Source organism: Myiozetetes cayanensis, unplaced genomic scaffold (genome assembly GCF_022539395.1).
Source record: "Myiozetetes cayanensis isolate MyiCay16 unplaced genomic scaffold, myiCay2020 scf1, whole genome shotgun sequence".
In the NCBI taxonomy this organism is placed as follows: Eukaryota; Metazoa; Chordata; class Aves; order Passeriformes; family Tyrannidae; genus Myiozetetes; species Myiozetetes cayanensis.
This window is the reverse complement of record NW_026086604.1, coordinates 32,887,434-32,907,123: the sequence shown is the minus strand read 5'-3', so window position 1 is coordinate 32,907,123 and position 19,690 is coordinate 32,887,434. Positions and strand designations below refer to the sequence as shown.

At 35.8% G+C, this 19,690-nt stretch overlaps 1 protein-coding gene across 2 annotated transcripts in view; it reads left to right on the top strand.

The window, feature by feature from the left end:
• Positions 1–19,690, top strand: part of PREX2 (phosphatidylinositol-3,4,5-trisphosphate dependent Rac exchange factor 2) — a 171,171-nt gene that overhangs the window by 63,485 nt on the left and 87,996 nt on the right. For both annotated transcript variants that reach the window (XM_050316271.1, XM_050316280.1), the window contains exons 8-17: positions 715–818; positions 7,121–7,270; positions 9,926–10,070; positions 11,369–11,469; positions 15,289–15,392; positions 16,363–16,412; positions 16,986–17,061; positions 17,833–17,905; positions 19,077–19,219; positions 19,367–19,459. In XM_050316271.1, coding sequence (XP_050172228.1) covers positions 715–818; positions 7,121–7,270; positions 9,926–10,070; positions 11,369–11,469; positions 15,289–15,392; positions 16,363–16,412; positions 16,986–17,061; positions 17,833–17,905; positions 19,077–19,219; positions 19,367–19,459 — 1,039 coding nt within the window. The remainder of the gene's footprint in view (positions 1–714; positions 819–7,120; positions 7,271–9,925; positions 10,071–11,368; positions 11,470–15,288; positions 15,393–16,362; positions 16,413–16,985; positions 17,062–17,832; positions 17,906–19,076; positions 19,220–19,366; positions 19,460–19,690) is intronic.

Sequence of the window (19,690 nt, the reverse complement as noted above, 5' to 3'; positions counted from 1 at the left end):
TATACAGTATTAATTATCGTTATTGGAAAAAAGGGACAGAACATAATCCCTGGCTAATTTGAGGTGGGAAAAGCTGTCTAGGACTGGGGTTCTCTAAATGCCTTGACTTCACTGGGAACAGAGTTACAGCAATGCAAAGTGCTTTGGAATATATGGCAGTGAAACTGCCACAAAATTTCAGCAATGCTTAATTACAATTCTTGGTTAATCCTTACGTTAGATAGGAAGAATGTTGTCTTCATTCTTCCATGCCTAAGTCCCACTTAGAAGGCTAACATATGTAGGTCAAGATTTATAACCAAAGATGTTCTTATTTCATTTTTCTCAAACTATCCTTGTGCTGAATTTCTAGACTAGCATGAGAAGACTACATCAGTCAGGAGGAAAGGTTCTACCAATGCATTATTTTGTCTTTGATAGCAGACATTGACATATAGAAGCCAAAGTGTTGGAACAGAGCTTTTACAGAGTGATGCTTTCCTGATCACCTCTCATTCAGCCAGCATTTGGGAGCTTCATCTTATCAGCAGTAGCACCTTTGCATTATCAACAGCAGTGTCCTGTTCAGCACTGGTTTCCACAGTTCAATTGCGTGTGTATAAATGTACCATGATTCTTACCATGGTCTTTAAGTGCCACATGTTCAGGTAGCAGTGCAGAAATGTAGAAGGTGGTGGTGGATGACGTGCTCACATCTGCTCTTTCTTTAATCAGGCGATTGAAGAACAGCAAAACATCTACAGATGGCCACCGTTACCTGTTTCGGGGCAGAATAAACACAGAAGTGATGGAAGTAGAGAATGTAGATGATGGAACAGGTGAGTGTATTTGTGTTGCTCATTTACAGAGCAGTCTTTCGAGCTCCTGAAATCAAATGCAACTTGGTGATTTCTTTGGGAAATGTCGGTGCTCCTTGTATTTAGAAAGAAAGAGTAAGATGCCACTTTAAAAGCACTATCTATTCGATTCAAAATTCTGCTTCTGTTGGATGGATGACAGCAATGTCATCCATTATTAACTGGTTGGTCACAGATGACTATTTTATGCTAACATGAACAGAGTAATAAAATACAGTGGAATTTATTGCTCAGCTGAAATTACATATTTAACTTCACAGCATTTCAGCACTCTTAAAGAACTTATCTCTAGGTATGTGGTATATTTATAAAAGCAAATGGAAGACTTAACTCTGTTGGAATGAAACCTCAAACACTATAAATGCTGAAATTATGACATAAGAAAGTTTTTTTTTAAATATCTTTAGCACTGTAATCGGTATGATTGCTTGAAATTTTCCTGACATACATGAATAAAGTGAAAAAACCAAAGTATTCCTACACGTGTCAATTTTTGTTTTAGAAACCTGAGCTGAACCTTTGAGCTTAACAATTATTGACTTTCCTTACAATTAGTAAATAAAACCTGAAACATTTTGGGCTTTTTTCATTAACCCTCATTTTTATAAAGGGATTACATTAAAAGTGCTTGGAATTCATAACTGAAGTGTCTAGACCTGAAACTCTGCTGGTGCCAAGCAGGACAGAAGAATTACTGTAATGCTGCAATGTGGGATGTCTACTACTAATCCCAGGATTATTTGGCTTTTCTGAGAACATTATTTTCAATTTTCTAGTTTGTGTTCCAGAATACCACAGCAGAACCTTCTGTGCAGTAGTGGTGCCTATTCCATTGTATTTTATGCTGGGTTAATGTCTGAGAATAGGTCCAATTAAGTACCTTCTTTTCTGTACTGAGTTTTATCTTACTACTTCTACAATATATTAAGCATTCAGAGTTTGTATCTTGTTCCCTAAAGCTTTTGCAATGCTTCTTTTCTTAGTTCCATGAACAAACAATGTTATTACTGAACCATTTAAGGTCTTGGTAAAAACAGTGGAAAATGCTGAACATAAGGTAGAGCACTATGGTGCCACACTTGATTCATTACCTATGCTTCCCAGACATTTTTTGTAAGAACTCCTTGACATCTGTTTTGGGCTACGTCCTTCACCAGGCCCACCAATTTAGTTAGTGATTTCAAGCTCTCCATGGGTACGTTGTAGGGAGTTTCTTCAAACCTCATTGACTTGAATATAGTTTGTTCAGTATTCTGTATCTTGCTATTTGCCTTTTCTGGCCTATATTCCTGCCCAGTTTTTGGCTTTATTTGTTTAACATCTCAGTAATTTGTTTATGCAAAAAAGAGAGTTGAGTGTTTCACTCTTTCTTGTTGTGTATTATTTGAATCCCTTTAATGTATTTTCATTCATCTTCCTTATATATGCTTTAGAAATAAAAGGCAGTTTCCCTGCTTGCATTATGTCACTTTCTAAGACAGCATCTCTTTGCTTGTAACTCTTGATGTTACTGTGGCCACAGAGGGTTATACCCACCATCTTCTTCCTGATGAATATTCCAAGAATTCTGTAACTATTCTTCTTTCACTGATTCCAGCCTGCCTATTGCCACATTTTTAATGTTGGTTTTAAAAAATGTTTCTTTGATCTTCTTTCCATGACTATCCTGTATTTCTCAAATCTGTCCTACATTTACTTGTTCTAGCTATCCAATCCTTGATCTCTTTCACACTGCTCATTTTCCTTCCTGCCCATTTGTTTTCTTTCTCAGTGAATCATCAGTATAATTTGCCTAAGCACAAATAGTCTTCCTCTACACTCCAGACACCAGGAGTATAATTTCCTCCAGCCACAGGAAATTTTGCTACTGTCCCCATTTCCTATAGCTTTGCACACAGTCCTCATGGCTATGCTGCTTCCTTCCCACTTGCTCTCCTAAGCCATAGCAAATCCTGTCACTGTTATATGTACATTATTTCCAAAATCCACACTCCTTTCCACACTTCTAAAACATCAGTTAATGGTTTGGTTATTTGATTTCTAGCTTATTAGAGTTGGTGGATGCCCAATCCCTGGGAACATTCAAGATCAGCTTGAACGGGGCTCTGAGCAACCTAATTGAGCTAAATATGTCCCTGCTCATTGCAGGGAGATTGGACTAGGTGATCTTTAAGTTCCCTTCCAACCCAAATCATTGTATGATTCTATGATTATTCTTATCTGTTTTTTTTAACTTATCACCACATTTTCCGCTTTCTCCATTTCAATTTTTTCCAATATACTGAAATATATTTTTCCTTGTAATTACTTCTATTTCATCCCTCCTTCTCATGGTTCTCTTTGAAATATGGAAATGTTTGTCTTATTTCTCTGAAAGGTGACACTTTAACACCTTTCTACCCTTTTCTTGTCATCCCCTCCTGCTTTTTATTTAACCCCCATGGTGTTCTCCTTCCTTCTGGTACTTGTGTATTCCCTCTCCTCACACTGATATTTTTTCTTTCACTCAGATCATGATGCCCTTCTTTAACCTTCCTGAGTTGTGCTTTCTTTACTGTTCTCATTTGTTAGACCCAGATGTCTTGTTTCTCATCCCCTGTAGTCATCTCTGTTTGAACTGTAACCCAGTACTATTCTGCTGCTTTCTTTTTGCCTTATTGCATTCCCAAGCGTAGCAATATGGAGCCTCATTCACATTAGCTTTGCATGGTATTGCATTATTTTATTCTCCTTAATCATCTATTGCCTATTACTTTCTATGATTCTTAATTTAGAGTGGAAGCTCTGAGTGCAGAGTGCTTCTATTTTCACATCTGTGCAGGACCCTTTCTCATGTACTCTATATGGGGCTCTTTACAGACATTAAAGACTACTGAGTCTAGGTGATACTTCTACAGTTCTTTACCGTAGATTTTGGGATCCCCTGCTCACTTTGTATAAAGGTCTCTCTATATAACAGGGCTCCAGGAAACAGGGCAAAGTGAGAGCATTTGCTCTCAGCCTTGATAGATATAGGAATGTAGTCTTCCTTGTTTGTAAGTAGAAGCATAGAAATAGGAAAACAGATCCCCAGTGTGGTTTATTATCATGCTAATGACATGCCTACAGAAATTAACAAAGCTTTTTCTGAAAAGCAATTTTTCTTTGATGAAATTATGCCTTGGCTGAGCAGTACAGTTGGTGTGAGCTTTCTTTTTTTGTTACAGCACCATGATGCACTCTGCTTTTTCCTAATTGCACTGATTAAAGTGGAATGCATATTAGTTATCAGGGTAGAGTATTTGTGATCTTAAAACGATGTGGCTACATAGCCACTTGCAAGTATTAGAAAGATGGATATATGGTAATGGTATTTTTTCTGTAGCAGTTTTTCAAATTCAGTTTTGAAAGAAAAATGTGTTTCTGGAGGCATTCACCAGCCATTAAATTAATGTTATTTAGTTTATGAAGAAAAGCACTTAAGAGTTAGGAAATATCAGATTTATGTTTGCTATAGTATAATAGTTCTGTCCCCTGTTGTCTTGAAATGAGGCATGATACAGAAAAAGTAGAAAATGATAATGGTAACTAGAAACTGCTTCGAAAAGTGTACATAGGAGAATGGCAGTTGATATTGTGCAGCAATTACTTCATTGGTATTTCTGAGCATTGATGCTCCCAAGAACCTCAAGTCTGAGAAATTTAGAAGTCCTTCAATACGGAGATTTCTGTTTGTTCTTTTAAGGGAAGAAGAAAATTCTGTTGTATATGGCTGTAAAAAATTGCTTCTTATGCGTCACTCAAATGTTTGAGTCTTGAATTTTGAAAAATATATTACAGTTCAAATTACAAGCACCAAGTAACATTAAAAGATGATGTCATCTTTCGTCACATTTTCTGGGGAAGTTGTAGGCTTAATGATTTGTTGATCATGCTGGTTCAGACTTTGCATGGAGCGATTGAAGTCTCATGCTCTTCTTCCTTCTGTGACAATTATGTCAGGTTTACAAATTACTTGCTTAACTTGCCTGGCAGCTGTGATTGATGTGATGTGAAGAGTGCACATATGTGCTGTGCAGCTGACCAGTCAGAATATGCACACCTCCTGGCTGGCCAGCCAGCACGTCTGCAGCTCTTGACCAGATTTTGTCCAAAAAGTCCAAAGAAGGTAGGAGTTTCTATGGGATGGTAGTGTAATGCTGAAATGTTCTTGACTACGGGCATGGCTGTACTGGGGAGAACAAATTTCTCATGGGAGCCTTGGAGGAGTGTAGTCATGGGGAGCATGCAGAGCAAAAGAGAAAGCAGGGGTGTTGCAGTTTAAGGCAGAGACTGAAGTCACAGTGGTCGTTTATTGTTGCAAAACTAAGCGACAGCTACACGCCTTCCTCCACCTGAACTCATGAGGCAGTCATAGTACCTAGTCAAGATTTATGGACCAGCATATTAAAGTAGAATGTTATAAAAGTAATAAGTAGTAAGTAATAAGGGCTTGATTTTTTAAATCATAGTTATTTTTACATGTTAAGAGTCAGAAGTTCAAGATACCTAGCTTGGTGATTGGGCTTTTCACAAAATTCAGTGAGTTTGTAGTGGCATGAGGTAAATGTGGTCAAACTGCCAGTGCTCTTGGCCCTGCAGTTAAAGATCTTCAGAGACCAAGGAAGCTGTGTGTTTAAAAAGTCTCCTTTACATTCAGTGGTCTGGATGAGCCATTTTTTCCCTTGACTTTGGACTCTGATTTTCTGAGAGTGCTTAAAAAGTGTGATGGTAGTTTTCAAGAAACCATGTTTTTAAAGGGACAAAGGATATTCTGAATAGGCTATACAAATAAAAATATGATCAAAAGATAAGTGGTATAAACATGATGTTGCAAAAATACCTTTACTTCATTTTTTCCTGTTGACAGACTTGCTTGCACTTTCTTACATGCTTCGAGTAGTAGAAGGTTTTGTTGGTTTAGAAATTAGCCATCAGTCTCATGGTTTTCTAGTAGTTCCTGACATTTCCCAGCCCAGTACACAAAGCTTGGCTGCCTTCCATCTAATTAAAATGCAGAGTTATTGAAAGGATACTAGCATGTCTGCTGAGATTTATGATAAATCTTAGCAAGCATTTCAGCAAGGGTTTCAGTTTCAGAAAATCCCATCTCATCATACAAAATAGGGCTGAATTATGAAAAAGTACTTACAAAACGAAAAGCTTTGCAGTTATAGTAGTTCAGGACTTGCCCTAGGACTTTCTTGCCTCTTAATGAAAGTTTGTGGTGAGAAAACATTGACCTTTGGTTTTTCTAAACACTTCATATGGTAGTTGCTAGCTTTAGTTTTTTTAGTTTGTATTTTATGAAAAAAAAAAAAAATTCTTATCAGAAGGAATTTACGACTCCCATTTTCCCCCAGGAAATGTGGGTAATCTTAGTGAAGGATAGTTAGGGGTGTGAATTTTGGAATTTCTGAATAAGATTTATGGACCAGCATATTAAAATAGAATGTTATAGAAGTAATAAGTAGTAAGTAATAAGGGTTTGATTTTTATATCATAGTTATTTTTACATGTTAAGAGTCAGAAGTTCAAGATACCTAAGAACATCAGCAGCTGTTATCTCTCCTGCAATGTGCACACTGAACATAGGGCTGTTTAAAAAAATTATTTCAAATTATTGCATATTTCAAAAATTATGCAGTTGGTTAATGTGGAGTTTTTTTAAATCAAAGAACATCTTGTATTATATTTCAGTTAGTTTAAACTAGTAAGTGTAGATATTTTTTTATTTGGGTAACCAGTTAAAATACATCAAATATATGTGATTTGGTTACTTGTCAAATTGAAATTGTATTTTACCCCCTGTATATTTAGTCCTTTTTTAAACTTAATAGTAAATCATTCAATCAGCATGGCAGCTCTGAGCAACTTAAGGGACAAAACCACAATGCTGTTTGTTTAAGGAATTATTTATTACAGTTTAACACAAGCAGAAGTACTCTAAATACCGTTATCTGTTGTTTTAATAGGACTCTGCCTGTTTTAGTGTCAAGTTTATACCTTCTTCCATATGCTATGCAATTCTCTGTTGCATTTCACAAAGGACATTATTTACTAAACGATAAAACTACAGTTTATTAAGTTATAACATAATTCACAATTGGCACAGATAACTTGAAATTAATTTTTATTCTTCTATATGTCCTGGGCTTCATGTGTACTGAGAGTTCTTAGTAATTGTAACATCTATTACTTTTTGTAAGAATTGGTAGTCTCTGAGCCATTTTATCTATTCCCAGCTGACTACCACAGCAGTGGCCACACCGTCATTAATGGCTGGAAGATCCACAACACGGCAAAGAATAAGTGGTTTGTATGCATGGCAAAAACCCCTGAAGAGAAGCAAGAATGGCTGGAAGCTATTTTGAAAGAGCGAGAGAGAAGAAAAGGTAGGTTAATAAACTTCCTTGTGTTGCTTTGCCAGAAAGCCATGCTGTATTTTTATGTTGAGATATAAAGAATACCAGCTGGTAGGCAAACTTGTGGTGTCAGATTCAGCTGAAGATTTATGAATAACAGCTAGGGAAAAATAAATCAAGCTTGTACTAGGAAGGGCTTTATGTCTTGAATCATGCATGCTGGTATTGAATACTGTTTTGGAAATGGGTAGATGATTTACCCTGTGATTTTATAGCTTATCCTCAACCAGTATAAATTGTCAAAAACTAGTTGAGGCCTGTGTAATATTATGGTTTGTGGTATCTGAGGGTCCATCATAGATGCCTCGTGTGATTTTTATGCATTGATTCCATTTGTGACTGGCCATTTGAATCACTGAAATGAGCAGGTTTTCGGTGTTGGATTTTAAGGCAGATGATCCAAAGTGAAATGGTGCAGAACGTACCCACAACCCTACCAAAGAAATTAAGAAATCTCCAGTGGCAAACCACTGTCTTTTTGAATAACTGAATTAAGGTGGAAGAATACTTGGATGAAATATAATCCTGATCTCAAATGTGACCATGAATAACTTCATGTGTTCAAGGTGAACTCAGCACAAAGTAGAAGCAGGGAAAGATGACACATCGTAATTTTCTGGAGCTAATTTCATTTGCAAGCTAAAATATCCATATTAGTAATGTAGTTTGGAGCCTTGATATTGAAGGAAAATATGACCTTGTATTTAAGTCTGTAATGCTTTTCCTGATTTGTGTAGATTTTCTGTTGCAGTAAATGTTGTTTTGTGCCTCTGTTGTAAATGGAGACCAACATTATTTTCTTTGGTCTTTTAAAGTTCAATTCTGGATGCTTGTAGAACATCTGTTGTAGGACCAGAGTTTCAAATAGGGTATTTGAGCACTAACTAATTAATAGTGTCACCAGGAATAAATAGCAGAAAAGCTAAAAAAAAGCTTTAACGTGCTAAAACCTCAACATTTTTAAAATAACAAGTGAGAAAGCAATGTGGTAGAGGTGGTGTCAAATACAACAAAACTCAGGTTTGTCTGCTTCTGTATTGGGCCTTGTTAGGAACCAACTAAAATGTTTTCAGTAAATTCAACTTCACTGTTAAGTTTCTTGGCTCCTGTATCTTGGTATCTCAGATAAGAAATACAAAGATTAGGTAGGAGTACTTTATGTTGATGAATTCTTGCTATTTTGCACTAATAAACTGAGCAGCTGGTAGAAGGGATGAGTTTGAGCTAAACCTTGGCAAGCTTGAGGTCTGAGGTAGCTATGCAGAAGCCAAGACATGTCTTAGGATTTTAGCATTCTAAAAATTTGTGGAAATTTTCAGCTCCTGATGTTTTCAGTGGGTTTGCCACCAAGGAGACAACTGTGAAACAAAGAGAAGATCTGGGACACACGTAGATTCAGGTTGCAACACAGAATCTCCAAAAACAAATGAGTTGGAAGACTCAGAGCTTCAATGGACTTAGAGAATCTCAGCCTGTGATTTTATTTGGAATCCATGCAGCAGAAGCTGAGCTAAAAGGAGAGAATGAAGTAATTTAGTTTTCAGCTTTGGTAATTAAATTACAAACTAGGACCTCTTCATAGATTGTATTTTCTTGCTAGGAGAAATCAAGCTGAACTGGAAAATTTTGCAGAAGTCTTTCTGTCAGTTCGGTGCCTTTCCTGTAAACACCTGTTATTTGCAAACTTACTGAGGGTGCACTCAATACCACTGTCTATGTCATTGATGAAGATACAGGAGCATTGATGAAGACAGAGCACTGAGGGACACTACTTGTCACCTGTACAGTTATATGTACAGTTATAGTTTAAAAATGGTGAAAATCTGAACAGAAACTGAGAATGTGTGCACAAGACATCCAAGAAATGTGTGCTTTTGTCCAGAATTAATAACTGTTTTTCGAGAAAGCATATGGGGTATGAAAGTCTGCAGTATTCCTTGAACACAAACTTCTGTGAATGGCCATAGGATGAATAATTCAACAAAAACTGGGTTTGATCATTTGTTTCTTGGAAAACATAATGATTTTTTCAAGAAGATAAACAGGAAAAAAATAAACCTGTAAAAAATATTGAACTAAAACCCTTGATAGCTTTCCATTGTTGAAAAAATTCTGAAGCAAATAAAAATCAAGTCATGTATATGCTTTTGTGGAAAAGGGGTGAATTAATCTTATGTGAAACTAATGTATGTATAACAGTTAACTAGTTACTATTAATTGCAAATTTGAAAAATATTCCTTTAAGTGAAGACGTTTTTATTATTGCATGATAAAAACAAAACCAAGCTTCTTTTATTTTAAATGTGTGAAGACATGAATACCGCCTTGCAAGTGTTCATATACTGAAATCTGAAAATCACAGCTTAGTATTTATTAATAAAAAATCAGTGGTGATGTTGAATGAGTAACAGTTTAACTGCACTATAAGAGGCTTTCAAATATCTTTTGGTTATGCCTTATGAGGATTAGATGTTCATAGTTTAACTTGATTATAAGAAAAAAATGGAAAACAATTCCCTTACTTTTTTTTGGTATTAAAAACTTTGGTATTGCTTCTCCATTTTGGGGAAGATACTGAAATATAATGGCAATTCACTTCATAAAGTTTTAATGCATTTTTGGCAGGTTTAAAATTGGGCATGGAACAGGACACTTGGGTGATGATCTCTGAGCAAGGAGAAAGACTGTACAAAATGATGTGCAAACAAGGGAATCTCATCAAAGACAGGAAGAGGAAATTAACCACTTTTCCCAAATGCTTTCTTGGAAGGTATTACATGCATTTGATAGCATGAATTTTTACCCTATAAAAACACATTTTAAATCTTCTTTGGGATTCTGTGGAAACCACGCTTCATTTGCAATGTCTGTTAGGCCTATTTGTCTCACAGAGTTTAGCCAAAATGTAAATTGGTCTGCCTGAGATTTATGAATATATACTTGTATTGCAAAGTAGTTCTGTTAAAGAGAAAAGCCTGCAAAGGCGTGATGAAAATATGGAAGAGCCTCAAGTGAATTAGTTTCTTTAAAAAAATGGTTCCTGACTTATTTATTGCATTTTGTCTCTGTAATGACTAGTTTGGAATGTAAAGTTTATTTATTATTTATTCCACTTTGAACAGTCTCTGTCTCTAAAACTGCTCCTATCCTCCTCTTGCTTGAATGTCAGGAACAGAGTTACTAAGTAAGGTTTATGTGTTTAAAAATTTACCAGTATTATCAGGGGGATCTTTATAATGCCGCATTATACCTACAGCTTAAGACTGAATGAAAGAGATAGATACCCTAAAAATGTGTATATGGAAAAAAAGGGGTTATCACTTATTTCGTTCGACCATAAGGTGGTTAAGTTGTTGGAAGCAGGTAAAAAATACACTCAAGGTGAGGAGCTGTTTAAACCTATCATCAAATGCTGCTGTTCTGTGCTGTGTTTGGAGTGGACACTTTTGACGAACACTCTCCTGCTGGCCCCTGGGTCACCCGTGACTGTGAAGGGTGCGCTACCTCGTTACACTTGTGATATGTAACCTACACATATGCTATAAACTTGATGTCTCTGAACTGCATCGGTTTTACTGTGATACAAGGCAGGCATTTCCTACACATGAAGTATTTGCTTTGTGTATATGCTCAGGATGCCCTGTCAGACACACCTTGGAAGCAACAAGCCTACTGTTCTGCCACACTGTGGTTGTGGTCTGTCATCGTGACATATCTGTCCTGGGCAGGTGCAGTAGGTGTGTCTGGGATTGCCTTATATTGGTGTGTCTGGTCCAGTGTGGCTATGCTAATTTAGGAAATCCCAGAAAACATGGAAAGTCTTCACTATGTGCCAGGTAAACTTTATGCATGGAAAACTTCTGAGTAGAAAAAAAAAAAATCTCATGGGAAACCATATGTGTTTAAATAAAAATAAAGGATTTTTTGAAATAATTTGAAGATCAGTAGGCTTAAAAATCATTCACTGGTTGACATAGACTAGTTAGAAACACTAATAATGGAGATGGAAATGCAATAGGTTTGGTGGTATGACTTGTAAGGTTTGTTTTCTGTATCTTTTTATTTCAGTGAATTTGTGTCCTGGCTGTTGGAAATTGGAGAGATACACAAATCTGAAGAAGGTGTTCACCTTGGCCAAGCTTTATTAGAGAATGGCATTATCCATCATGGTAAATATAGTCAGTTTTAAATTACTTCTTTTCAAGATAATTATTGTAATTAGAGTGGACTTAATTTCATCTGACAAAAATATGGTCTTGTTAACGCAAGACAGCTTGTTGAATCTGCATTATGTCCTTCCAGGGACCTCATGAGCCCATTGTCCATGCATAGCAGATTTACTGGGAAAAGCTTCATTGATTTAATCACATTACCTCTATGCTGTTGGGATCACAACGTTGAAAACAGGGACCTAGAGAAACATTGCTGTTCTCTTGTAAGCAAAAATAAATTCTGGGGGAACACAGAACAGTATACTGCTTTTAAGGATTTTAACCTTTTTTAAGGCCAGGCATTTTAGGGATACATGTTCAACTAAGAGTTGTACAAGAGAGTGAGTCACAGTTGGCTGTTGATAAATGTGCCTGCTCATCTGTAAGGTATTATAGCTCAAGCTCATGGAATCCAGCCTAGAACCCAACAGTTTAATCTTTCGAATTTTAAGGCCTTCTTTTCACTGCATTGTATAGTTATTAAAATTTATATTTTTATGTTGAAACTTTAAGTCAACTGTCTGCATTTAGCTCATTGTGGAGAGAAGTATCTCTCAAATGGTTCATTTTTTAAGCCAACAAGAATGTTTGATTTCTGCAGGTAATTTGCATTGGCAACATTTTTCTCTTTCCAGAGCAGGTCCTCATCTCTGTCCCTATTACAAGGTGTAGTCTAACAGGATTGTATAAATGAATTGGAGAAACTTCCAGTTTTGAAGGCATATTTGGCATATAATAGGTACTGTCACTTAAAAACCAAATGATGAAACAGCTGTCATTTAGCTACTGTTCCATCATAGATCCAGGGTGTAAATTTAGATGGATTCATTGGTAATATACACTCTAAAAGTCCATCTAGTACACTACTATACTCCATCCAGAAATGAATTTATTACTGATTAATAATCATGTTTTTAGTGTCCTTGACTGGAAAGAAAGTGGAAGAAACATAGTGCCACTTAGCTGTGTTTGTTTTAAACACATGGAGAGTAGGAGGAAAATCATTAAGGTTATTCATCAGTGGTCATGTAGCTTTTAATTCTTCAGTGTCAGTCTACATGATTTTCCTCTACCATCATTCAAATGTCAGATGCCTTTATGTTTACTACACACAGAGAATTGTTTTCAATGGTTTCATTTAGTTGCCAGATTCTTCTCCTGATTTTGTAATTTATATCCTAAATGCAATGATAGACTTTCTCAATACAGAGTTAAATGAATATTGTGTAATTTCATGAGATAAAAGGGTAATTATATTAGAGCATAGAAATGTAAGCCAGACATGCTACTTTGAATAGTGGATCCAGCTGTGGTTCACTGAAAATAGCATTCTTAAAATAGAGTTGAATGAACCATCTGTTTTCACAGAGGGAGCAAGGGAGAAAGAAAGTTTGGCTGTTATTTACATTGCAAATATTATAGAGGCCTTTGTTAGAGTTTGCGTATTCACTAGGCCATCATTGTCACTGCGCTGGAGTTCATTCTAGCAATGACAGAACCGTGTTGTGATGGGAACTGTTTTACCTTCTGGTGTGTGAACTCTTGCAGATAGAAAAGTTATGGCTTTTCCTTCCCCCCACCACCCCTCCACTTTGTATAAGGGGAAAAATCTTGTTGTGTCTTGCTATGCTGCTGTTTTAAATCCACCTGGTGGAATTCTCTGATATCTGAAATAGCTTGTATCAGTCAGTGGGCTGAGAACTCGGTCCAGTCACTTGCTGATGATAATTAGAGATGGAAACTTTGTGTCAAGGTAGGAAGGACCTTTGTAGTTACAAAAATAAACTGAATATGAGATAGTTTTAAAACTAATAAGTATTTATGTGGCTGCACGGTTTCTTGGTCTGATGTACTGATGTGGTTTAAAATTACACTGGCAAAAAAGTAAATGAAAAGACCAGATCTGTTCCTTTTTCTTAGTCTGTGCCATACAGATATATATCCCCGCATAAATGTAGTTACAGTGTTGGAAGGGATATGCAAGCCAACTTGGGCTTTCTTATTTTAGTGGTAATACACCCTTTCATCAGCTTTAAGTGTTTGAAACTCGGGATGTGCCAGCTCTGTGAAGCTACTGCCTTAGTTTCTGGTGCACTCTGGTAAGTCAGGACTGCAAAGACAGAGTGGTACTCAAAGGGCATAACCTGCTCTGTTCACTGTGGACATGCAAGAAAGGAAAGGTGCTTCGTGATCCCAGTTAGCTCCCAGTGCATCCCTGTAACAATAACGAACAATTTGGCAATAGACAAAACTGTCCTGGTGTTTTTTCTCAATTTTCAGTGCTTGTTGGTTATAAAAACTCTTAATTTGTGTTAATCTAGTGGAATATATTTTTATTTCAACCATAAGATTTTTTTTTTTAATTGCAGAACTATAAGATATCTTTTTTTCCCCGAGTTAAATGGTCACAGTCCATTAAAATCCATTTAGATATTTACATTAGATGTTATATGTGAAAATATGAAAATTTTGTAGTCTATATTTGATATATTTAGAAGCAATGATACATAAAAAGCTTAGAAATTATTTTGGATAATCACCTTAGCATGAACTATCAGTTCAAGGCAATTGGAATAGTGTCCTGGGCTTTCCTATTAGCAGATATATCAAATGCACGTAGAGAAGTTATTTTCCTCTTGAACATGACACTGGTGAAACCACTTAATATATGAAGTTCAGTTTTTATGTCTCTGTGTCAGATGTTGTGTGGAGATAATGAAGAGCTTAAAGGAGCGTGAAAAATGACACAGACAGAAGGCACCTTACTCTACAAAGTTTATGATGCCTAAGTTTTTGGAGGAGAGTTATGTATGATGGCTTAATCACTTGATGTACAGTGGCATGCACAGAATTACCTAACGCTGTCAGGTGTGCTACTCTGATTAATGAACACATTACAGTGCCCTTCTTTATCAATTGATGACATGTAAATTTAGTTTCAAAATTAAAGCTTACAGCTGCAAGCAAAGCTATAATTAATAAAAAAATTATCCTAGGATGGTGCTAGTGCCTAATGCTGTCCTCAGCCATCAAATGGATCGGCTGTTTTTCAGAAAGACTTGCAGTAGTACTACTTCCAGGAGAAGCTTTGTATCCTATGATATGATTGTTTTGACAAAACACTTGAAGTTTTGAGGTTTGCTGCTGGAATCCAGTGAAACAGTTGAAATCCACTTGATAAGATTCTTTTTCATGGGTCTTTGGGGAAATAGACTATCAAAATCTTTGTAATGATTGCTGGTCTCTTGCAACTAGAATCTCTGCCTGTCTATATATAGGGGAAGACATTCCCTTTTTTCCCCAGTTCAGGACTGGTCAAATGTGTTGAGAAGGATTCATATCTTTAGTTAATCATTTCAGATTGACCTCGACAAGAATGAGGACAGAAAATAATGTGTAATAATAATATGAATAGTTGCAAAAGAAGTCTAATTTGGATATTTGGTTGATAAGCTTTGCAAAAGCGCTGAGGCCTAGAAAGATTTGAATGCCTAAATTTCATACAGTTCCCTGTATGTATGTCTTCCTTATTCTTTGCCCTGTGACTTGAAATTGTTTTTTTTTTTACTACTTAAATGTTCTAAGAAATAATGTCACCAGTGACGTAAAGGAACTTAGGGCAGATGATCTAATTGGGCTTCCCGCCCTTCCTGTCTGAAGTCTTACCTGTTGCTGTGTAATGGGCTGTTATTAGAAGAAATGATGCTGACCTTCTTCTCTTGTTGATTTCTTCAGAAAATAATCAAACAATACTCTTTCTTTTTTTTTTAAATTTAGTTACAGATAAGCACCAATTCAAACCTGAACACATGCTATATAGATTCCGATATGATGATGGAACATACTACCCCAGAAATGAGATGCAGGATGTGATCTCTAAGGTACAGAATGAAATGGTTGCTATTATTAGGAACAACACGTCAGAAGTGGAGGCTCTGCTTGAAAAATAATGTAAAATATTATACTGGAATAAACAAAATCCTCTCACAGTTTACAAGAAGCCAAAATTTGTAAGATTTTGGCTTCTTGTTATAAATTTTAAATAAAAAATGAAAGATTACTATTATTTATTTATAGTTATTATTCAGTGGTTTCATATGAAGGATGCATTGCCCAGGTTTGTGGCGGATTCTGAAGCTGATGTTCCAGTCTGTTATATTTTTCAGTCCATTTTCATAGATACGAAACTATGTGTAAGGAACTGATTTTAAATTTCTCTTATAACTGAATGTCTTTTATTAGTGCCTTAACAAGGCAGTAAATCTATTGTCATGGAGATGTTTAAACACACATAGGTAGTATTATACATCTCTACTACTGAGCATAATGAAAAGATTGATCAAAGTTGCCTTTAAACTCATTAATATTCAAATTTTTCATGGTTTGAGTCAGTCAAAAATGTCTGCATTAGGGTATTATACATATATATAAAATACAGTATTTTTTACTGTAATTACTCAGTTGTGTGTAGAGTAACAACCAGTATTTGGGACAACCCTAATGCACGGAGACATTGTTTTATTCTTTGTACACTTTTGTGTACTTTTCTGTACTTTCAAATTATTTCAAACCTTCAGAAATTTTTAGTGCTACCTTAAAGCTAATCCTTTTTGCATGTGTCTCAGTGAAGCTTAGATTAGACTAGACATGTTTTCTTTCTCATAATTTATTCACCAATGTTGTTATCTGGAGACATTACGTTTTGGCACATGAAAATACATAAAAAACTTGAACAGACTCTTTATGTAAATGAAGTGCATTTACAACATATAGGCTTCCTTACTGTGCCCATGCCTCTTATGTACTGTGTGATGTGAACATGGGTTAACAGCACCTCTTTCTCTTTAACAGGGTGTACGACTGTACTGTCGCCTTCACAGTCTCTTTACCCCAGTAATTAGGTGAGTCCAATTGTGAAATCCTTAGAGAGTCATTTGGAAGTAGTATATAATATAAAGATTCTGCGTTTTAATGGGGGAACCTAACCCATGTCTTCAAGATTGGTCTTTTGAGAGAACTTAAATAAGATTGAAGGACTTTGAAGACAAAAATACTTTTTGTCTGAATCCTTAAGTGACTACCAACTCTTCTCAATATGACTTTTTCAACAGGCTTCCAGAGCCTTCTAGTCCTGATGGATATGCTTATATGCTTATTGTATATATTACTACACTCCTTCACTTACACTTTCACTTACACTCCATTACCTTATCTGGGGAGTCCCAGATGTAACAACACACCTGCCTTTATACTCCAGTGACATTGTCACCCAAGTAAGATGTGGTCAGCCTCTACCTTTGTGTTTATATTGAAAAGTTTAATTTGCTTTTTTCCTCCAGAGGAAACTTCTGAACCGTTACAAAATTCGCAATTCATGCTTGCACTAACTTGTTTATGATGTACAAGTATTTTTCTGTTTCTTTTGAGTTTTTATTTGTTTATTTTTTTAAATTGTTTTGTATTGTTTTGAACAGGGATAAAGATTATCACTTGAGAACCTACAAATCTGTGGTTATGGCTAACAAATTCATAGATTGGTTGATTGCACAGGCAAGTGTACACCTTTGGATTTATGTATATTGTGCATTTAAATTCTAATTTGAAAGCTAGCGATTAATCAATCAGAATAACATGCAAACACTTTGTGTAAGGGTTGTTAGAACAGTATGTGTAAGTGTAATCCTCTTACACTGGTAAAATAACAGAAATCAGCTGTCAGCAGCCATGCTGTTAATTCTCTTTGTGCTTAACTTCTTTATGTGCAATTGAACTTGAAATGTTTTAATGACACTTAGCTTTATGATTCAGCATGTAACACTGTTCATGGCTTACAATGAAAGGAATAGGCTCTGAAGAACTCTAAATGAGTAACTAGATGGACAAAAGTCAGTACCAATTTGCTGTCAGCAGCTCTGTTTTATTTTAAATGGACTAGAAGCAAGCAAGAACAGGGTGTCCTGTTCACTCTGTCAACATGCACTAGTTTCATAAAATTAAATTTTAAAACTTTTATACTTTTAGATTCTATTACATTCAGTTTTTTTGGACTATGCAGTGTTACTTAAATGTTTACCTATTTATTTCAAAGTGTAAAGAGTTAGAGCCCTTCAAGGTCTCTTCCAACCCAAACTATTCTCTGATTGTATGATCAACGTGTATATATTGTTTTATGTATGTATTCTAGAAATGGATATATAAAGGTGTTACTGATAAATATAATCTACAGCAATTACCATCCCTGTGAGATTATGCCATTGTGCACAGATTCCATTTTCCTGCTATATTAAAATATATTAAAAAAATTATTCTATGGTTTAACAGGGGGATTGCCGGACAAGGGAGGAAGCTATGATATTTGGTGTGGCTCTTTGTGACAATGGGTTTATGCATCATGGTAAGTAAATACACTCTGTACAAGCTGTGCTTACTTTCTTTTTAATGTTATCTACATAGTTGGAAGGAAATGCAGGTGCTGATAAAGATATTACAGCACAGATGAAAAATTCTTCTATTGTATCACTGAAGAGGCCTGTGCCACAGTCATCAGGAAAAAGATTAGCTATTGTATACTTCGAAAGTTATATCCAATTTTATGTCGTCTCCTGAGGAATTCATATTCTAAAGGATTTACCTGGGGCAGTTCTATTAGTCACTTGGCAGGAAATTTCTTAGCAGGTAATACATGTTTGCACAGATGAAACAATAAAAAGTTAGGATAAATATAAGAAAGAAGTGTGACATTTTGGGGGAAAGAATAAAGTATGGAGGAGTGTGACTTTAAAAAAGTGAAGTGGTCATAATAGGACAAAGTGGACTGGAGGAAAATGAGAAAATCATAAGGATAGCAGTGAACAAAGAAGAGGGAGGAGAGCAGAGATGTGTGCAGCACCAAAAATGAGGTGAACAAGGTCCCATTTAATACCCTCAAAGGCAAGATTTCAGTGAAAGGATCAAAGTAGTAGGTCATTTACTGAAATTAAAAGAAGAAGGAATTATAGAAGGAATTATGTTTTTATCAGCCTGTTTAGAGAAGGAGGGAAAATTAACATCCGCTCTGGTATTGTTCATTCTTATTCCTTTGACTTTTAAACATACCAGCTGCATCCATCTGCTCTTCTGGTTGCTTCCTCATCCCCACCAAACCTATTTCTGAGACTGAACCTGGCATGCTTCACCATCTGGAGAGTGCCAGAACTTGGTGGAGAGCATCTTCAGCAGCTGCTTAGCAGAACTCTTCAGAATCATATTTTAAAATCCCTTTTAGGAAGAAACCTTGCACTTTGCATTTTTACTAAAATGATTTCAAGCTAATAGGCTTTCTAAACATGGTGGAATCCAGATGTTTTGTTGAAAAATGAGATTAGAGATACCTATCTGTAATAGATCCAAATAACAATTGTTGAGTATGTTAAACGATTTCCCTGGATTCACACAAACACACAAAAATAGTTTGCTAGCATTCAGTATGGGTATGCATGCTCAGTATTTTATGGCTTATGAAAGACATGATATTCAAAAGTTCAAAATTGAAAAAGGACTAATATGTGTGGTTTTCTATCACACAGTCTTAGAGAAAAGTGAATTTAAAGATGAACCACTGCTGTTCCGTTTTTATGCGGATGAAGAAATGGAAGGATCAAATATGAAGCACAGACTCATGAAACATGATCTGAAAGTAGTGGAAAATGTCATAGCCAAGTCATTACTGGTGAGTGAAACCCAATGATTCTATGCTTTGATGAGTAAAAAAATTGGTCATAGTGACAATAAATTAGGGCTGTTTATTTAATGAGGATATACTTCAGCTTTTCTTAATGGCTTTCTGAACAATATTTTAAACAATTTTATTTTTCAGATTACATCTAATGAAGGCACCTATGGTTTTGGTTTAGAAGATAAAAATAAGGTGCCGATTATTAAAGTGGTGGAGAAAGGATCAAATGCTGAGGTATCGAGTACCATGAATTATCTTCCCTGTTTTATTTCCTTGATCACAGATGTATGCTTTGTGCATCAGAGAGGAAAGTCTATAGCAGTAGAAGGTGACAACTGTGACAACTTTCCAAGAAGGCTGTACTTATGAATCTTATTCCCTTTTTTCCATTTTTTTTTTTGGTTGTTTGGTTGGTTGGTTGGTTTTGGATTTGTTTTGTTGTTTTTGTTTTTTTTTTTAACACGT